At 36.3% G+C, this 20330-nt stretch overlaps 1 protein-coding gene across 3 annotated transcripts in view; it reads left to right on the plus strand.

Moving 5' to 3' along the window:
- Positions 1-19674, plus strand: part of SYT14 (synaptotagmin 14) — a 61434-nt gene extending 41760 nt beyond the window's left edge. For 2 of the 3 annotated variants that reach the window (XM_074168216.1, XM_074168215.1), the window contains exons 5-6: positions 11421-11610; positions 15978-19674. In XM_074168216.1, the coding sequence (XP_074024317.1) occupies positions 11421-11610; positions 15978-16291 (504 nt within the window). In that variant the 3' untranslated portion in view covers positions 16292-19674. Of the gene's footprint in view, positions 1-11420; positions 11611-14778; positions 14836-15977 lie in introns of all 3 variants that reach the window. The other variant, XM_074168217.1, reaches the window with a different exon arrangement.
- Positions 19675-20330: the final 656 nt, after the last annotated feature.

Genomic DNA, 20330 nt, shown 5'->3' on the forward strand with positions numbered 1-20330 from the left:
ACTTTATTTAACTAGAATTCTACCCAAAAGGATCAGTTCCTATGCGATGGTGCATAAATGCTTTCAGTTAGCTTGTAAAAATTATGTCCATCAAAGTAAGGGGCAATTATCTTTAAACTCTGAGCACATTCTTATCTTGGGAATAGCTTACTGAATTCATTTGGGTTAGTGGTGTAAAATGTGGAAGATCCTGTGACACAATAAGAAAGATGACTCTTTGATTTCTTTGAAGAAAATTATTAGGTGGTTGGAAAATGGTGATCATGTTACTGAGGCTGCAGGAGGACTTCATAGTACTTGGCAGATAAGGTGGACTCCCTGTGTTTGGCTGGCTGTGCAGGATTTCACGGCAGTATGGGCAAGCAGCAGCCAGTGCCTTCTCAGTGTCGTGGCTGCCTCAACTTGTGTGCTTTTGTGTGGTGTTTCCCAAGCACTGCTCCTGGCAGCTGAAAAGATAAGCGCTAGCACATGGCACTCTCTTATCAGTTCTTCATCAGGGTGTGAGGGGGTGGGGAGAACCCAAAGGCAACTGTGGCAACTGTGCTCTTTTTAGACACACACAGTGGTGTGTCTGCACTGTTCTGACAAGTGCAAGTTTCAAAAACTCACATAGAATCTGACCGATTGATAAGGACCTCCCTCTAGGTAAGTTCAGTCATCACAGTTAAAAATAAATTGCTTTCCAAATCAGTGCTATTTGCTCCTGATTATGTAAATATGTCTAATCATTCATGGCAAACTCTGGCATCAGTTCATCAAAGAAGCACTGGACTAGGCATTGAGACTGTGGGACTGTTTCAGTCCCAGGTAATATAACCGTGATACTTTTTTTAGAACACTTTTAGATAGTTTTCGAGAATTTTTTTTACAATAACAACTTGTCTCAGGTGACTGCAGCCATTCTGTCATCTCAGGAGCACAATGGGTGACCAGTTTCAGCATGTGCTGCTTGTTTTTGATAACCATGTCACCCTCCACAACAGCAATCAATTATTTCTGTCACAGACTGAACAAGCCTCTTGAGTGAGCTATCCAGAAACACTAGAATGTTTCCTCAACCTGTACAGAAATTCATATTCGGTTATTTGAATGAATCCAGAGTATGATGCAATAGTCCTTGCAAGTTGTTTTAAACTCTATAACCATATTCAGTGCTTCATCCCTTTTCATGGGTCATTTGTTATCTCCAGTGTGTTCAAGAGAAGGATCTTTGTCATCAGAATGCTCTGCCTTATACCATTGTAGGCCTGGGCCATATTGCTGCTATTTGTCCATTGAAAATCAAGTCCAAGATCAGTTCAGGAAGCTTTCCACAAAGTAGCGCTTCAGGGTTTGTTCTGTTGTGTCTATGCTATCTAGGGTTGTGATTCCTGCCCTGTCAGTTATTGAAAGAGCATAAACCTCTTCCAGATGAAAAATCCTAATTCTCTGGAACCCAGCGTCTGACTTCTCAGGAGGCTTGTGAGAGCCCTTAGTTGAATCTTGTACATCCACCGTGTTTCTCAATTAATTTGCTTTTCTTCCCTTTATTGCTGGACTTTTTTGTAAGATACAAGAAGAGTAATTTGATTCCAGTTATTGCTGACAGTCATGGACAGTAGAGCTATTAAAAATGCTATCGATGTAGTATTTGTATAACTTTTCTGGGATATGCTGGCCAATGTTGCTAGTGAAAGCATTCTGAATGTACATGCCTTTGCCATGGCAGAGTTAATGAAGTCCACCTGGTCTTCGAATTTTGAGAGGTTTAAAAAAAAAAAAGAAAAAGGGCTTTCTTCAACACATTAGCAAAACCAGAACTTCAGTTTAACATTAACTTTCAACTACCTTGTGATCTCCAGGTGGGAGGCAAGTTCCTACTTTGGTAACTAGATCAATTATCCTGAATGTAGGATATTGGGAGAATACTTTGAAGTCACCAGTGTAAAGAATTTCATCTACTTGTCAAAATCCTCACTTGGTCACATAGCCAGAATAATGATTGTACATTGTCTATTTTAATATCTGTGCACTGAATAAAATAACAACAAAAACTGGTATCCTTTGCGTTTAATCAATGAGTTGCTAGAAAAAGTTTACTCACTTTGATCCCCACAGTCTTTAATATTTGTGTCAGCAAATAATAGAAACTACATTTCAGATACAGTATTATTATTTTGAGTGTATGATGATGCTTTTCAGTCTCCAAAATGCCCCCAGTCAAATGACAGTAGGCTATGTATGACTGTTCTAGATTAAATCAAAGTAATCCTCTTGAGCAATACTCTTATTTCCTCAGAAAGCCAGTCTGTCAATGACAAACACATTGTCTGGAATCGTGCGTCTAGTTTTGATCATCTTCAAAAAAAGTATATAAAATGGAAAAAAAACCAGCTCATCAATACATAAAGGTAGAAAAATCAGAATTTCATTGGGTAACTGTGAGATTCTCAGACTATCATTCTCTGTGTCATAAGTATGATCTCCCAACCTGGACTGCAATTGCAAGAGCAGTAAGGAAAATAATCATACTGTAAATTTCCCAGAAGTGGCTATGTAGAAGGAGTTATAAGTAAAGATTATCAAGCTTGTCACTAGCATGAAATTTCTGCTTTTGAAGACTATAAGCTGCTGCTTAAATCTTCCTCGAGCAACTCTTTCAGTGGAGATACATTATTTAACTTTCGAATCCAAGTGAAAATTCTGTTTGCCTTAGAGATACTGTGTTTCCAACTATTTTGTTTTCTTATAATTTGAATTCTTCCTTGTTTGCATATAGGTATACATGCAAACATCTTCACACTTTTGTTACTGTCTCTCAAGGAAAAAAAGAAAAAGGAGAAACATAGAAACAGTTCCTGTTTGCGGGTTTGAGCATCCTTCATCAAAAGCACGTGCACTCTTTTCCTCCAATTTGTTTCCATTGGGGGGAACCCTAATCAGAGACATTGCACAAACAGAATAGGTTACCTGGTCTGCAAACTTAAAACTTGCATGTTTGTGGAACTTTCAGTTTTAGTTTTTGGTTTACTTACTGGGTGATTCTTCTTCTCCTGGGCTTTGCAGTATAAAGTAAATGTTCTTCATTAGCGTTCTTCGTTTCAGACTTGAAGATCTTCAGGTAATCGCTTCTTTTGTATACTCGAGCAGCCTGTATTTGGTATCAGATAAACATTTCTGTTCATAGGGTGCCTTTAGCAAGGAATCCTTTTAGCCTTAGTGTGTTAGCCTCGTCAGGCTTGGTCCTCATATTGTCTGACATTGAGCTGTGTCTTTCACAGCTCCAGTTTTTCTGTTGGGCTTAATCAGCTGCCCGCTGGCCCCAGGAGGATCCATCTTATTTCCACCTCTTTGTGGTGTGTATGATAGCTTTAAGAACTGAAGCAGTTCCCTTCCAACTTGCAAATATCTGGTAATCCTCAGATCATGAGATTAAACATGACCTGAACAAATCAAAAGGGGTACCACTACCAGACTTAATTAAACCTGGGTGGACTATTAGTCGCAAATAGTTTAACTGACAAGTGCATTATAAACATACCTTTAATGTTACGGATTGTTCATTGTGAAAATAATTTCATGAATGTTTATGCAATCAAATACTAGTCTGTAGATTGACTACTCATAAATTATGCTTACTGTTGGATCGCTGAATCTTTCTCTCTTTTTCCAGTTTGAAAGAGTCTAATCAAGAGAGAAAGGAGAAAAATGAAATTATTTGCCATTGATCTCCTCAGTGAGCATAGAGAGTAACTCCATCTGGACAGAGCATTGTCATTTATAGAAGACTGTCCCATAGTAAATGTCTCCATGGTTTTACAAGTTTGACGGGGATTAAAGAGAGGGGGAGGCGTGAGTGAGCCTGGGTAGGAGCTGTTAGCACAGCTTCATCGGGAGCACAGGTAAAAGGTCTGCATTTTGTGTCAGATGTTCTTAACTAAATTGCTAGCACAAACATCTAACAGCTTTTAGTGCTTGAATGTTTCTTTATGCTATGTGTCCTGTCTCAGAAAACAGACTTCAGTAGTAAAAGGCCTCTTGCCTCTTTTCCTCCCCTCACCTATGGCTGTATAAAAAGCTGGTAGACTTTTGCAGGATAAAAACGGAGCACTTCTGTAAATGCTGTAAATTCCATTGTACATTCATTTCCAGTTGCTTCCACTGTTGCTCAGCTTTGCTGCGCAAATTTCAGGCCCATTAAGTCTATGGAACAGCTAGGTGGCCTTTCATAATGTGACAAGGAAGCCAAAGGTGTAATTTAAATACAGATAAATAAAAGTTAGAGAAAGCTTCAGATGTTTCCCTTTCTGTAGAGAATTAATGTTTTGTTCTGCAGAGCTGATAATTTTAAAAACATTTAGACGTGAAGTACTAATAGTAAATTCTCATGAAATATGGAAGGCAACACAGAAATCTTGCTATGAACTTGTTCAAAATCTTTCAGAAAAGTGGAATGTTATTTTGCTATTATTTAGAATGTATACATTTAATTTTGTCAGTTTCATTTTATGACTAAACTATAGTATCCTAAAGTTTGAAAACAATCCTCATTTTAATAATGCTGTATTTTTCTTACTAGAATACCCACAGAGGCTTTAATTTTTATTAAAACTAATCAGTTTTAAATTACTTTATAATTGAAATTTATGTAGTATCGTCATATATCTAAGGAGGTTTTATAGCTCCATACATTATAGTATCTATGGGAAATTGAAGCTATGCATAGAATTTTTAAGGTTTTTAGTCCCTTAACTGTAGTGAATAAAAGAATTCTTACTTTTCATTCGATCTCCATTTTCGAGTGTTTCGTCTGTGAGAAGACAATGTGTTTTGTAAAATTCTACATCCAGAAGTCTTTTTTTTTCTCTTGAGAGTAAAAATAAAGTTTAGAGCAGAAGCTTTTGATGAAAAATGTGAATGTTATCCCTTCAGATAGTCTGATTTTTAACTACATTAATATTAGTTTAATAATAAAAAAATTCCATGTTTGATGTTAAGAATACTATGAGTGTTGAATGTATTTATTTGCTAAAGATTTTTAAATTGGAATTTTGAATAGGAAATCCTGGTAATTTTTAAAGCAGGCCATTCTATGCAAAGTAAATATGTTTTAAAATCAAATTACATAATGGAAATGTTATTAGAATATTTACTTTATGATTTAAGTTGACTTAGATATTAATACTGTAAAGTGTTAAGTACATGAATAAAAATGCACATTACACTTAATTGGAATGTGCTTCAAGGAAGCTATTAAGCAAAAAACCCAAATAATTGCCTGTCATAAATAGTGATGCTTTCCTAAACTTGAATCTTTGTGAGATGCCTAAAACTGTATGTTTCAATGTTTGCAAGTTCGGGTATTAGTTTAAAGCAAAATACTGATGGCTTTGTGTTCTCTTAATTTTACTATACAGGACAGCCAGCTCCAATAGGAATTGGAATTTCCTCCCTAATGTGCTGTGATGATAGATAGCTTTGTATGATTTCAAAAGTATTGGTTTTCTTTAAAACAAAAAAACAACCAAACAAACAAACAAGCAAAAAAACCCTAGAACATCCGGATTGACAACCATTTAAAATCAGGTATTTTTTAAAATCGCCGAAGCTTCAAAATGTCAACTGTATACCGTACAGAAGAAAATTTTTTTTTTAAATAAAAAAGCCAAACATTTTTTTTGGCACTTACTCTTTCATTTAATTCTTCTTTTGCAAAATCTTTGCTAAATTTTATTATTATTAATCTTAATAATAATGATATTATTTCAAACTTTTACTATCATTTTGAGCATCATTTAACACTTTATTTCTACCTTTAGAAACAAAAGTTGATACTTTCTGCAGGCATTCATATATGGAAAGAGTATCAATTGTTTAAAGGAACTGTTTTGTTATGAGTATCCTATTTTTGAGGACTTTCTGTTTTTAAGTGTATCAGTCCTTGCAGTTCTTCCAGGAGTTAGGGGAAACAGAAGCAGAAGTGATGAACTGAGACAAACATCTCCCCAAAAGCACCGAAGTGTCCAGAAGAGCATGTAACTGGGATTTAGATTCCAGAATTCAAAATTATAAAGCTCCATTCTTTGACATGCCTAATGATTTCACATGCCTCTGTTTTCAGGGCTGAGTTCTTCAGGTGGTTTAAGGTCTCTTTCCCAGGAATGATCTTGATACTTTTTCAAAAGTGTTTTAGCTTTGAAACATGTTTTTTATAAGGTACCTAGTGCTTAAGCCACTAATGAGGGATGTGGAGCCTCTAGGTTCGGTTTTCTCCTCCTCTCTGACTCTCAGAGCAGAAGGCAGGGGATGGGCCTCAGGCTAGAAGCTGGTCTGGAGCTGGTCTGTTTGGTGCCTGGGTGCTCTCATCACCTCAGCAAGCTTTTGCCTCAAAGTGGAACAGTAGCTTCAGGGCTCAGCACTGGGCCAGTGATTAAGAAAGGTGAATACTTTTATCTATGTAAAGTGTTGGAGACCTGGATTCAGCTCCCTCTTTTGCCTACTAGAATTCAAATTTTCTTCCCTAACCTCTCAGTTGTATTGATATAGGAGTAGAAGAAGGTAATGTGCAAAAAAGAGATTAGTGGTATAACATTAACATTTAAAATTTGAGAGAGACATTTTGACAAGTAGCATGCTGTGAATCAGATTTTTGTTGCTGAAGGATTGTCAGCAAGGTTTCATCTTTCCTGTGTGTATTTTGAAAAGCCAAGAGAATCAGATGTTCTTGTTTCGTAAGCCTACAGAGGCATGATTTTAACCTGCGCAATGAGGAAAACGGACTTTTAACTGCCCTCAGAGCATGGCCACGTTATTCTCTGTGATTAACTCCAGTTGGCTTAAGAGCAGAATTTGTAAGCAGAACTTCAGGGTATAGAAAAAGAACAGTAGGAGATGAATATGTAAGTAACAAATACCCTGTTTCCATGGAATTATGGTGAAGGAAGACAAATAAATACATTTTACGTATATTATAATTGTTGCAAATAGAGGGTTCTCTATGTTGTCAAAGAGCAGAGAAAAAGATTATTGAAAATACTTCTTAGGGGTTCAGATCTGACACCATGCATTGTATGTGTTCACTTCCATTGGCACTAGGGAAAAAAGAGCATTCTTTTTTTGATTGAATATGTCAAATACAAATACCACTTACTGGGAATGTTCTTCTTATATATTTATTAAAAAGTTATTTTTCTTCCCTAGGTAAGATATGCAAAGAAGTCATCAAGGACAATAGTTTGGAGAATTAGGAATTAATTTTTTGTAGAATATAGCACATATCACTCATAATGCAGTGAAAAGCAGTGATTCTTGTAAATTTGCCTTACTCTGTAATAAAGTAGTGTCCTGTTGTGTATATGGGAAAGGTTTGGGTCCTTTGCACAAAGCTCTGTGTTATAAAATTGAAAAGCTGAAAATTTGTAATTTACTGTAGTAAGACAGACCTTTGAACCAAATATTTGGGATAGACTTTACCTAATTTTTTTTTTTTTTGCTTGTGTTTATTGTTAATACTATATTTTTGTTATGGCAAAATCGACAAAAATAAGTTACAGATTTAGCATTCATATCCTGGAGACAGCCTGAAGAGACAGCTCCTTGCACTGTGGCCAGATCATCAATACTTTGACAGTTCATCTAGATTCTTAAATATCTGCAGTTAAGATTTTACAACAGTTCCTACTAGGCTATTCTGGTGCGTGGAACCTTAGTCCTTTTTTCCCCTGCATATTAAAATACACACGGGTTTTATAAAGGAAGAGAGGGAAGAGTTATAAAAATAAACTTATGTAGACTGATTATTTCAAACAAGTAGTAACTTTTGGTCTAAGTATTACGTTTCCCACAGTGAAACTACAGTATCAAAGTGGCCTACAGATAGATTGAATGCAGATCTGTATGGAGATGAAAAGCATCTGGTAGCACTGTAACGTTGTCATGAGATGAAAGCTTCGTTGTAGCTAAGTTTATATTCATGTTGTACCAATTAGCAGTTTCAGTGTTAATATTTTACAATTTGGCATGTGATCATGAAGCTTATATTTTGAGCAGGTAAAAATGTAGCTTCTTGTCTTGCTTTTTTCTTGATGAGTTTGTTAGCACTGTTCTTGAATTTGGACAGAACCAGAATAAAGAGAGACTTGAAAAACTTATCTTCAATTCTAGTGCAGCTTACGCACTAACACAAAGTCAGGTTACTTACCAACAGATGTGGTTGTCACAGAATACCCTACTTAAAACAATGAATGAATTTACACATTGTGAACAAACTCTTTGCTGGAGAAAATACTTTTGAGAAGACATCTAATAATACTCAGTATCCCTCATTTTAACTTTGTCCTGCAATGAAAAGTCTGTCTTCACTTGTTATCTGAGCCCTGTTATCTCAGCTGTCTCTTTTCCTGATTCCTGCTTCTTCTCTTCCTCATAGGATCTTTCTGTTTTCTTTCAAAAGAAAACTGACAAAATACAGCCTCACCTTCCCCTTTTTCTCATGTCTTTTACCTGCTTGCCCCCAAACTCTGTTTTTTTCCTGTATCATAGACACAGAAATTATACTTTGGTTTAATCCTGGTTTTATCGGATTTTTACCGGACAGCAGTCTGTCTTCTAATCTGCTTCACACCTCACTGCTTCATTTTTCTTCTTAACATCTCACTTTCTTTTATATTAGGATTTTCCTGTTCATAACTGAAAAGCAGAGTATTTTTAAAAATACATTTGGGTCAGCATGAAACAAATTGGGTTGGAGTCTATTTTTTATGTGAAATTGAAAACAAAATATTGTTTAGATTGTTTCTTCAGTGAATTTAGTTGCTTTATTTTAATGTCTTTAAACTTCTGTCACCACAACATTTTGTAGGAAGGAGATTCATAAGTTTATTATACACTAAGGATTAAACAACAGGCTTTCCTTTGTTTCAAACCTGCCACCTGTTGCAAAACAAAAGGCAAAATATTTTGTTTTAGAAAATACTGTAGCAAAAAAGTTAGACCATTTCTCCAGATTTTCATCAAGGCTACATCTACCAATTCTTCCTGTGCAACAGTTCTAAGGTACAGCCACTTAGTTGCATTTCCATCCACTTACCACTCTGAAGCATCACCCAAGTCTTCCTGTCCCACCGTTCAGCTGGTGAGATCCTTGTCTCTGGCCTTGGCAAATGCAGTCTTCTCACATCCACTCAGGATTCTGTTGTAAAGGAATGATATTTCTAGCTCATCCTTATGTAACTTTGTAATATCACACTTGTTTCATTTTTTCAGTTGTTTTCCCCCTTCTCTATAATATCACACAGAAGCTACTTGTCTTCCTTTTCAAGGTACTTCAGGACTCATTCCCACTCAGTAATCACTTATTTACTGTTTACTATTTCTAACATTCTAAACGTTATTCCAATACCTGTTGTAATCAGTTTAACTCTGTCATAAAATAATTTAGACTGAGTCCCTATTAGAACATCAGTAAGCTGCATGAATGAGTCACAATTAGGAAGAAGCGCTATCATCACCTTCTCTCAGCACAGATGTCAAAGCCCTTTGAAGGGGGAGTGTTACCCAGCTGCTCACTTTGTGTTATGTCTCTTTTCTGGACATGCAGCATGATCACCATCAAGTTTGAGACCTAAGCTTTGAACTGTATCAGGCTGACTGTGGTTAAATTGCCAGCTCAACAAAATAAGATGGATAAGCACCATACGGGTAATGTGTTACAATTTTAAAAGACTAGAAAACTTAAGTAATACCTGCGGTTGTGACAGGCTGAGGCTTTCAAGTGTGCAGTGTATACTATGACTGCTGAATTAAGCCATCTTTCTTTTAAACTTTCCATTTTGTATTCTACTGTTCAAGTTAGGAATCAAAAATTTCCTGTTTTGTGAGTGGCAAGAACCAGGGTATAAATGTATACTTGTAATTCATTTTCAGCAATTTACAATTCGCAACCCATTTGAAATTTATTCTTGAAATTCAATAAAGAACTTTGGAGAAATAACCAAAGATGTAAAATTCATTTGGAGCTTGGAAGATGGAAGTCACAAAATTTTGTTGAGGTCGTTCAGTAGTAAGAATACATTTGCTAACAACAATGAATTTTTATTAATGAGGAATTGGATTGCTACTTGAAGCTTCTGTCAGACTTCGTGGAAATGTTCTTTTGAGGACTAGTTAAAATGTCAATATGAAAGCTATTATTGCAGCTTCATCATTTCTTCTTGTATGTATTGTTTCTATAATTTGAGATTCTGTAATGCATTTGGGCTTTATATGTCAGATTAAGTTACTTGCTTTTAAAATTAACTTTTATCTTGATGAGGATTTGTGCTATTTAGTTTTTAGGACTGATCTCGTGCCCATTTCAGCTGTTGCTGGAAATGATAGAGACATTTGGAATCTGGAAGAATCAACTTCACAAAATCATCATGTCTCCTTGAAAGAATGCTGCCAGATTTCCAAATGAGTCAAGCCATATTTGAAAAATCTGTGGATCCAATTTACTTTTCTTCTGAGAGAATCATAAAGGGATGTACTGATAATTCAAAGGCTCTTCTTGGCTACCATGTGCCATTGGCTAGATTCCGTCCAGTTTTTTGTTTTCAGTGCTACAACTCTATGTGCCAGTGCATGAAAGCAAGAAATGGAAGTAGGAACAACTATGGTATGATTAGCATGGCAGCATTAAAAAAAGTATATTTATTTATTTATTTTTATAATAATGAGGGGTTAAAATTATAAAAATTAATATTAGAAGTTCCTCTCAAAGATATGACATGGTGAGAATGCATGAGAGCTGAATTTTTTGGAAGCTCGCAGGGTGGAAATTAAAGCAGCACTTGCTGAGCCTTAGGATGGCATTCTTCCTTTCCCACCCAAGAAAAAGTGTCTATTGCAATTCTGTACCCCTGAAACAATTATATTCCTTGTAAGCTAATGTATTCTAGGCGGAGTCCATTTTTCTATTTGCATGTGTTGTGTTATTTTGCTACTCATAAATTCTCAGCCTAGAGAATAACCTTTACAAAGGATGAATAAGAATTTCCTGTGGTTTATTATCTTCAAAGTTCCACTAGTGTTTTCCATTTTTGGAAAGTAAAAGATCCAAAGTTTAATGTTCTCCAGGATGCTGTCAAATTAAATTACAGGTCTTAGCAATTGAAGCAAATAGGGACCATAAAGGACACTCTTCATCGTCTGCTATTATTTCTCCTGAATTATAAAGCAACAGAAACACCAAATTAAGAATTTTTTTAATTCCAGACCGCTATATCTCTAACATGTGCAAACTGAGTATATATTAAGGATGTACTTTTCTTATTGGGTGATTGAATGGAACTTCTGTTATTGTCAGTACGTTACTTTCCTAATTTTCTATGCATTATTCTAAAAATGGACTTCTCAGTGACATCGTTGCATAAAATACATGGAACTTTTTATCTGTTTTATAGGGTTGTGACTCTCAAATGAGCATGTCAGAAGTGTCCTGCAGTGAAAGTACCTCCTCTTGTCAGTCTCTGGTACATGGCTCAGCTCCAGAAATCCTCGTTGGCCTCCTTTATAATGCTACAACTGGAAGATTATCAGCAGAAGTGATAAAAGGCAGCCACTTCAAAAACTTGGCAGCGAACAGACCACCCAGTGAGTGAAAATCTTTTTTCATCCTAATGCTTCTGTACTGGTGGGGCTCTCAGTAGCAAGGACTTCAATCCTGTCATTTAGTCTTACCCAATCAAAATGAAATAGAGCAATCATCAACTAATCTGTTTCATGTTTTATATTTCTAGTCAGTTGGGAAATAGCAAAAATCTAAAATTCAAAATATTAATTGTAAGTTGACAAGAATCTTTTAATTTTTCATGATGACTGACTAATAAATTACCTTTATCATAATGATTAATTGCTAAATTACTAATGCCTCACATCATAGGCCAAGAATAAAAAGTTGGTGTTTAAAGAGAAAGTACATGCCAGCTAATATTAATATAAACACTGTGAACTATTATTGCTGTTCCTAGAGGGGTTGGTACCGCCGTCTTTAATTGCTTATGTGCCTGTGTATATGTGGTAGTGATATATGCAACTTGGGAATGTCAGTGAAGACAACAGAGAAACAAATTGAGACCTTTGGAATATTTACTGTGTAGAGGAACGTTCATCATTGGAAAGGACTTGAACTGTGTGTTCGAGCATTTGTTCAAAAATATATTTGTCTGAAATATCTGTGAACTTTATATGCTTTTAGATTGGAGCCAGATGGAATGTCACACACACAGAATGTTTTTACTGTCTCTAATTCTTTGAACTCGAGAAAATTCAGTAATGAACTTTTTTAAAAATTAATTTTTATAGTTGTTTAGATGTTGAGTCTGATTTACATAAGTTGTAGCCAGACATACCTGCCTCTTCCTCTTGATTTTTTCTGGAGGCTTCAGGTTTTAGCCCCTTTTTCTTTTTCTTACATCTTAGCCCCAGAATTTTATGGCACTAGCAGATTATCTGACATTACTAGATTATGTGGCAGGCTGCCAACATTTTATGAGTGGTTTGCACATCTCACTTTGTCTTCTAAGTTAAGGAAGTAAGCCAAACAACTTGAGACTTCTTTCTTTCTTGACCCAAGTTTTATGCCATTTCTTAATTACATTTGGCTCAGCTTTACTCTGATTTGCTTTCTCTATACTTTTCACACTGATGGAGCCAGACTTTGATAATGTGGCCAGAGAAGAAATGCAAAAGAAGAATCTCTAATGCTTTTATAAAATTAGATAGTTGGCCCAGAGTCACATAATTGGAGGCAAAGCATAGAAATAGATGGGGAGAGTCAAGAAGGCCCAAGGACACTGGGGAGGGGAAGGAATGAAAAGGAGAGAAGACCTGGAGAGAGGGGACCATGTGTTGCCTTAAGCAAAAAACAGTAGGTGGCTTATGCTTATCTTTCTGGAATCTCTGAAGAAAGCCAAGTTTTTCTTGAAATTTAGAATATGAAAGTTAAGTGGAGGTTCAGTACTTGTTTTGAAGACAGATATGTTCATTCCCTGGTATGTTAATTCCCTAAATGTGTTCTGTGGGCACATGCTGTCTTGCTAACCGTTGTGTGTGTCACTGGGGTCAAAAATCAGTTTCAGATTGCAAGAAAGCAGCATGGAACATGGGACATAACCCTGTAATACCATGTTCTGTCTAACCTTTTTGTAGGGAAGACCTTGTGTGTTACCTTTTGTTACCCCCTGTGAAGGATAGGAGGAAGTTTTGATATTCATAACAATAATGGTCCAGTTCTATTTAAGCAAATAACAGTTTTGTTGTTTCTAGAAAGCTGGAAACTAATACACCTCCTGGTCTGGTAAGACCATGCACAGAGTATTGTGGAATCCAAATTTCTTCTGTGGGCTGTTTTGGGCTGTCCCTCCCCAGCCCCTGGTAGCATCTTCTTGTAAGCTCCTGGACCCAGGTGCATACCACTGCCATTTCCTAACTCCCTGTCAAGTGCATTGTGGATGTGTGCCAGCCTCTCTCTGTGCCATCATTTCCACACAATGAAAACTAAGGCCCATAGGGCCTTTGCTCTGATCAAATTTGTTGTTTGGTCCATCAGTGGTCCAAAATCCTACGTACATGCACAGGTCATAGAATGACTAGAGTTGGAAGAGACCTTAAAGATCATCTACTTTCAACCTCCCTTTCATGGGCAGGGACACCTTCCAGTAGGCCAGGTTGCTAGACAGACAGGTCAGTGTTCATTCAGGTCTTGAGAAACTATGATAGAAAGGGAAGCAATTATTCTTTCCCACATGTGTTCCTTTCTGTAGTCTAGGGGTTGTGAACCTATGCAATTTTTCTTAAATGCTTCTGCAGAAAATATGGATTAAGTCCTACATTTCTGCTTATTGGTAGTGTATACTCCTCTGCTGAGTATTATATGTTATATAGTAACTCGTTTAGCAACTGAGTACAGGCAAATAGGCCAAATCCTGCAGGCAATAACATTTGATATTAGAATGCGTCTTTGTTTCTTTGTGTGATATTTAATTTCATCTGATAAAAAGATGCTTCTTAGTAACCTTTAAAATGTTGTTGACATGGTTACAAGCTTTTACACATTAAATGCATGTGTGTGTATGCATGCAAACATACATTAAATCCATAAATACATGGATTTTAACCAGTGAGATCCTTACATTTTAAATAGAGACCCATAGCTGAATTTTAGATGCCAGCATCCCTGGCTATTTTTAGAGATTAGATCAGAGTCATTCTCGTGCCCAAGTCCATCACTACTCAAGAACTAAAGTATTGTAATCAAATGTCTGTAACTATAAAAGCTAAGGGCAAAACCAGCTTAGTTTTCAGTTCAGTGATTTTTCATTTTATTGCTTTTAATATATGAAGTATAATTACTGTGTGCAGTTTTTCTTAATATGCTGGAGTTTGCATGAAAAAGCATGAGGCTTGATAAAAAGGATACAGTGATTTTTACCCAGTCTTTTATAACCTAATCGTTTGCATGATTCTTTTTATGAATGTGATTTACAACTCAGTAGCTATTAGTGCTAAGATAACCCATTATGAAAGCAGTGTAATTTTTGTTAAAGATTACACAAAAACTGCACAAAATCTTCATTTCATGAAGTTTTACCCAACAATCCTTTTGTTCAATCCTTTTTCTGATCTATGCTGCTAAGGTTTTGTGTTCTTCCACTCCAGTGAATAGTGTTTCCTCTTAAACTTTAACCTTTGATCCTCTCTCACCCAACTATTGACATCTGGTCGTTATTTCTTTTACTGCTTTCCACCCCCTGTTGTCAGACGGACTGTTCTGTTGTCTAAAACACTTGATAGGTGGACAGGTTTATATAATCCGAGGTGAGTTCCTGTAGAAACTAATTGGATGTTGTCTTTTTCATGCAAAAGAAAATTTGCCAGCAGTAAAGCTATCCACGGCTGCATACCATATTGGTTTCTAAAAGTATATCTTTATTATTTGTGGCACTCTGTAATGCAAAAGTTGCATTTATCTCTGATTATGGATGTTGGAATTTCAGTGTACCTCAAAGTGAAAATATTCAATTTGCTTCTTTTTACATAAACTGCAATGTTATTCATTAACATGAATATGACAGGAATAAAGAATGAAAAAACAGATTGTTTTATACAGTTCTGTATTTCCTAAAGTCAGTTATAACTTCATGAAATGCATATCCTTCTGCAGGAGCATGGCTCGGTGCTTCTAGTCAAGTGAAAATAGAGCTTTAAAAATAAAGTTTTATACCCAAATAGTAACACCCAATGTGTGCTAACCACATTTACTTGCATCAGCTTCTTAAATGTATTTCCTAAGAGCACTGTACAAGCTATGTTTTAAACAACTGTATTGAATTATGCAAAACCTTATTTCTCTTCAAAGGTGTGTTAAGTGTATTCCTTCATGAATCCAGGAATTCAGAGGGTTTTTTGTGTTGTGTAAACTTCCACCTTTGAATGCACTTTGCTACATTTTGGTCTTTAAACTAAATAAAATTGAAAATTCCGAAGTGAGAACCACATCCATGCAGAGATTATTCTTAAGCATTTCATTCTGGCTGGTTTGATATCATCACTGCATATCAACGCGGTTTTTTATTTCTTTTCATTAGTTGCTTTTGTTCTACTTTGTTTATTCGTATTCTCTGAAAATTTAGTGGTATGCTTTACAGTGTTGTGGCTAGTTGGAGCTTGCTAAGTGTTACTGCAACTTAAGTTTGTTTAGAACAACTAAAGCGGGGGGGTCAACGGGAAAAGGATTATGAAGTATACCTTTAACTTAACCCATATACATAGTAGTGAAGCTAGTTAATTTGTTATTGTGTTTGTAATATTTTGCTTACTTGTCATCTTTTCATGTGTCTAAACTAAGCTGTGTTCAGTCAGCCTGGTATACACCATATCCTTGCGTCTTGTAAATATTTCATTCTCAAAAACTTTTGTTCTAAGATATCTGATATTCCAAAATATGATTTATTTTGTAGATACGTATGTTAAGTTAACACTGCTGAACTCGATGGGGCAAGAGATGTCTAAATGCAAAACTTCCATCCGCCGAGGACAGCCAAATCCAGTATACAAAGAAACCTTCGTTTTCCAGGTGGCACTGTTTCAGCTTTCGGATGTGACGCTCATACTCTCTGTATATAATAAGCGCAGCATGAAACGAAAAGAGATGATAGGGTGGATTTCCTTAGGTCTCAACAGCTCAGGAGAAGATGAACTCAATCACTGGACTGAAATGAAGGAATCTAAAGGACAGCAAGTATGTAGATGGCATACTTTACTAGAGTCGTAATGGATGCTACGAAGTGCAGTCATGGTTTTAAGGGAGTTTGGTCTTTCCAGAAGATGATCATCCGTGGTCACAATCAGCAGATTTGTTGCGGAAGTAAAGAATGAAAGTTGAGGTCAACATTCCATCGTAAAAAACATACAACATGCAAAATGGTGGGATTTAATATATAGCCTTCACTTAGTGTCAGACACTTCCTTGGTGTCAGAGAAGCCTTGCTGTACACAGATACGTTATTGGTCCCTCCCCCATCCACCTGATGCTGTATTCGTTTGGGTTTGTTTTGTGGTTTTCAGAAACATTTTATGTAAGATTATCCAAAGTAATGTAAGCTCCTCCTTGTGTACTTTTCGTATTGCTCTAATACTGTAGCTTCTGACCTGCCTGCGTTCAGATTAAAGGTCAATAATTTGCACTCTGATAAAAAGTTAATGACCTGTAGAGCGAAAGGAAAAAGAAAAAACCACCGGTGGAGAAGAACACTTAGTAATATAGCATGTATGGATATACTGTTGTTTTACACTGAGTTTCTTTCCAGGAGCTTAGTACAATTAAGTTTTCATTTTTTGATATGCAGTTGGTTTGAAAAATACTAGCATTTGGGCATCAGGTGAGCTTTGACATCAAACTAATGTTTCTTCAATCTGTGACAGGAACGAGCTCTATATATGGCATAAATTGGGTTTTTCCCTCTTGCCTGTACTTCTGCCTGATCCAAAGAGACCAGATCATTAGTTTGGTCCCTTCCGAATCTCCTTAGACAGGTTGTACTGTAAAACTATGTAACTTTCTGTTGAAAGCACTTCCTGTATTCATGTATTCCAATGTAGGAAGCTCATAGAGCATGACTTTACTAAAAAATATTTTCATTAAACAAATTGATACAGATTTCTTTTAAATGTCAGCAGTTGGAAGTTAGGTTGAAAGACTGTGAAGGAAGTGGCACCAGTTGAATTACTCTGAATGACACAAAATACTGTGACTTTGGTTGAAATAGGTATCTGTTTGAGTCTCTTCTGAGCTGTTTTAGGGATTACCATATGCTGTTTGTTGGAAGTAGAGAGCAGACCAGGAGTTTTTACCTTTCTTCTTGCAGAAGAGAACATCAGTAAGTTATTTTTCTAGTGATGTGCCAGCAGTTGAATGATTGTTCACACCCAAAATAGAGGTTTGCGTTGCTTATATTCAAGTTGGGAAACACAGCTTTCTAATGACACGATTGAGAAGCCTCAGTATCTCAAGAAAGTTTGCCATCAGATAAACACTCATGGCTTCCACGTAAATTAGGGAAATATCAGTGCTTCTGAGATTCCTGTTTGTCCCAAATACTTTAATTGGAATCACTCTAGTTGAATGACTGCTGAATCTAATTCATATTACTGAAATTGTGGATTATTGAGTAAACATTTTTAAAAAACTTCCCAATTCAAATATTCTTTTTGCCTGTAATTACAAGTTTCATTTAGTATTAGTTGTTTCTGTATGGAAAGTGATTTTTTTTTCTTATAAATGATGATGATGTCTTACTAATACGAGACCTCACTGACTGTTGTAGCACTTGGTGGGTAGAAGAGTGAAGTTTTGGATTTTGTTGAGAGAATTAGTGGTAGCCTAGAGCGTTCTCATTAGGACAAATGTTTTTCTCTCGAATTTCTTTATAATACCTTTGAACAATCCTGGCTTTAGGGTATACAGTCAAGTACAGTGAGATTGGATACAGTGAATATGCTATATTAAAGGTATTTCACATGGTTCTCAAATTCTCACACGACTTAACAATTTCATTAAGGCCTTTTTAGTAATTTCACTACTTGGTTTATTTGGTGCCTTTTGAGGGGTTTATTTGCAAAGCCAGGCTTTCAGTTTTTATTGATTTAAAGATTTAAAACATTATTACAGGCCTTTTTTTTTTTTCCTTCTGGTATTGCACTGCTGCTTCATTTACAGAAGCTTTATTTAGTAAATATACAAATAATGCAAAAACTTTCTTTAAGCAGGAACAGTCTTGCAGTAATACAATACAAGTTGTCTCTTTCAGTCCTTTTTGTTGCTCAGTTTGTGAAATGTAATGTTGTGTAGAATTTAATAAGAAATCAACATTAATTTTATATGCATAAGAAAAATGCTCAGATTTTCCCAATCCTTTCAGCTTTTCACATAGTAGAAACTCTGACTTAGAAGCTGATCAAAAGCAATTTTTCAATGGATGTGGAAGTGTTTTTACTCATTCTGTTTGTGGATATTTGGATACTCTTTCCTAAAGGTGAAAGTTGTCTCTTCATGGTTGTCTCTGTGCAGGTTTTGCTTTATAAAATGATGTACAGTATTTAACAGCAAGAACTGAGCAAATTATTTCCAGTGGAGAATATACGTAACATCACTATTGAACAAATGAAGATGTCAGTTTGGAAGACGAAGCAAACAACCTCTTACAGAACAAAACTAAACTGTAATATGACTTGGGCTTCTGTTTGTAGGTTGCATTGCTTCAGTTCTACATCTAACCACTCAGATTTCTAAGGCGCTGAAATCTAAATTTAGACACAGAGATTTATAGTAGTCTATGTTGGGCACATTTGGGAAAAGGAATCTCTTTCTAGATCATATGACTTTTCCCAAGGTATCCAGGTCCAGTCTGTGCTTTGCAGGAGGTTTGACTGACTTGGATTTCTGCTGTACGAAGGCTGGGAACTGAATGTATAAAGAACAGAAATGAATGTTTAATTTTGAGGCAGTAGAATACGGATTTGCCACGCAAAACTGGTCACATCAATAATTGGATTCACCCTGGGATTGTTATGATTTAGTTACAGTATCAATAGCTGTCATGTTGTTTTTCCTTCCTGGATCCCATTCTTACGATTTGCTTCTCATTTTGTTTTTCTTATTGCTTTATGCAAACCTATACTTTTGTATTTGAAATCTGCCTTTAGATATTGGGGTTTTTTAAACCCTGTGTAAGGGCTTATACATACAGTGTGGTTTTGTGCATTCAGTTAAGTCTTTAGCATGGAACAGAATTTCTAAAGAACAAAGTATCCGAAGCAAATTAGAAAGAGACATTTGTGTTTTCCTCAGAGTTGTCTGTGCTTTTTTTTTCATAGCTTTTTGTTGTTTACCTTTGTTTGAAAGTACAGTTAGTACTTGGAAGAGTTTATCAAATTACTTAATTACTTTTCTGTGTGCCAATATACCATGTAGAGATTACAGTTCTTGAATTGAATCTGATTCCTGACAGCATAGCCTTAAATAATTATAGACCAGTGACATGCTTACAGATTCTGTTCTTGAAAACACTGCATCCTTTCTGCATATGATCTGTTTTATTTAACGTTTAGAACATTTCACAAAGTTTATCTCAAAGATAAACTCTTCTTAAAATATTATAAATATGAGAAAAGCTGGTTGGTTCCTTTCTGTGGTAAGGGCGGGACTGTGAAGGGCAGTAACAGGCGCACGTGAAATCACTGTGCAGAAGGACGAGAGGTCGTGCAGCCTCTGCAGGACGTCGCAGTCTCCCACGTATGTGGAGGCAGGCGAGGAGTCAGCAGAGCCGTGCCTCTGTTCCCCATTCAGCCAGGTGCACAGGGAAGGAGGATGGCACTGGGGGGATTCAAAGCTTGGTCCCCATGGTGCTCCCTCACGCTCAGGGCTTGAGACGGCCATGTTGTAACCACACTGCGAGGTCTGACTGCAAAGCAGAACTCGGGCAAGGTCTAAGTTCTGCTCCTGGAGAAATATGACATAATTTCTAAATCCAAGGGAAATCCTCTAACCTCATTAATAGTTAGATTTCAAAATATGGTGAGCCCTTGGAATGGATGGGCTCTTACTGGAGCTGAACATTGTTTATCAATTAAGAGAACACTTGAGCCAAAAACAGATTTCATGGCATTTACCGTAGAAGATGTTTTCACCTGTAAATTTTTGCAACCAGTCCTGATGGCAAATACAGTGCCAGCATCAATACCTTCCCATTTTTCACACCTTTCCAGCAATATGTTTTTGTTGTCTAAAATTTGTTTGTGTTACTGATTTATCC

Source organism: Numenius arquata, chromosome 2 (genome assembly GCF_964106895.1).
Source record: "Numenius arquata chromosome 2, bNumArq3.hap1.1, whole genome shotgun sequence".
Taxonomy (NCBI): domain Eukaryota; kingdom Metazoa; phylum Chordata; class Aves; order Charadriiformes; family Scolopacidae; genus Numenius; species Numenius arquata.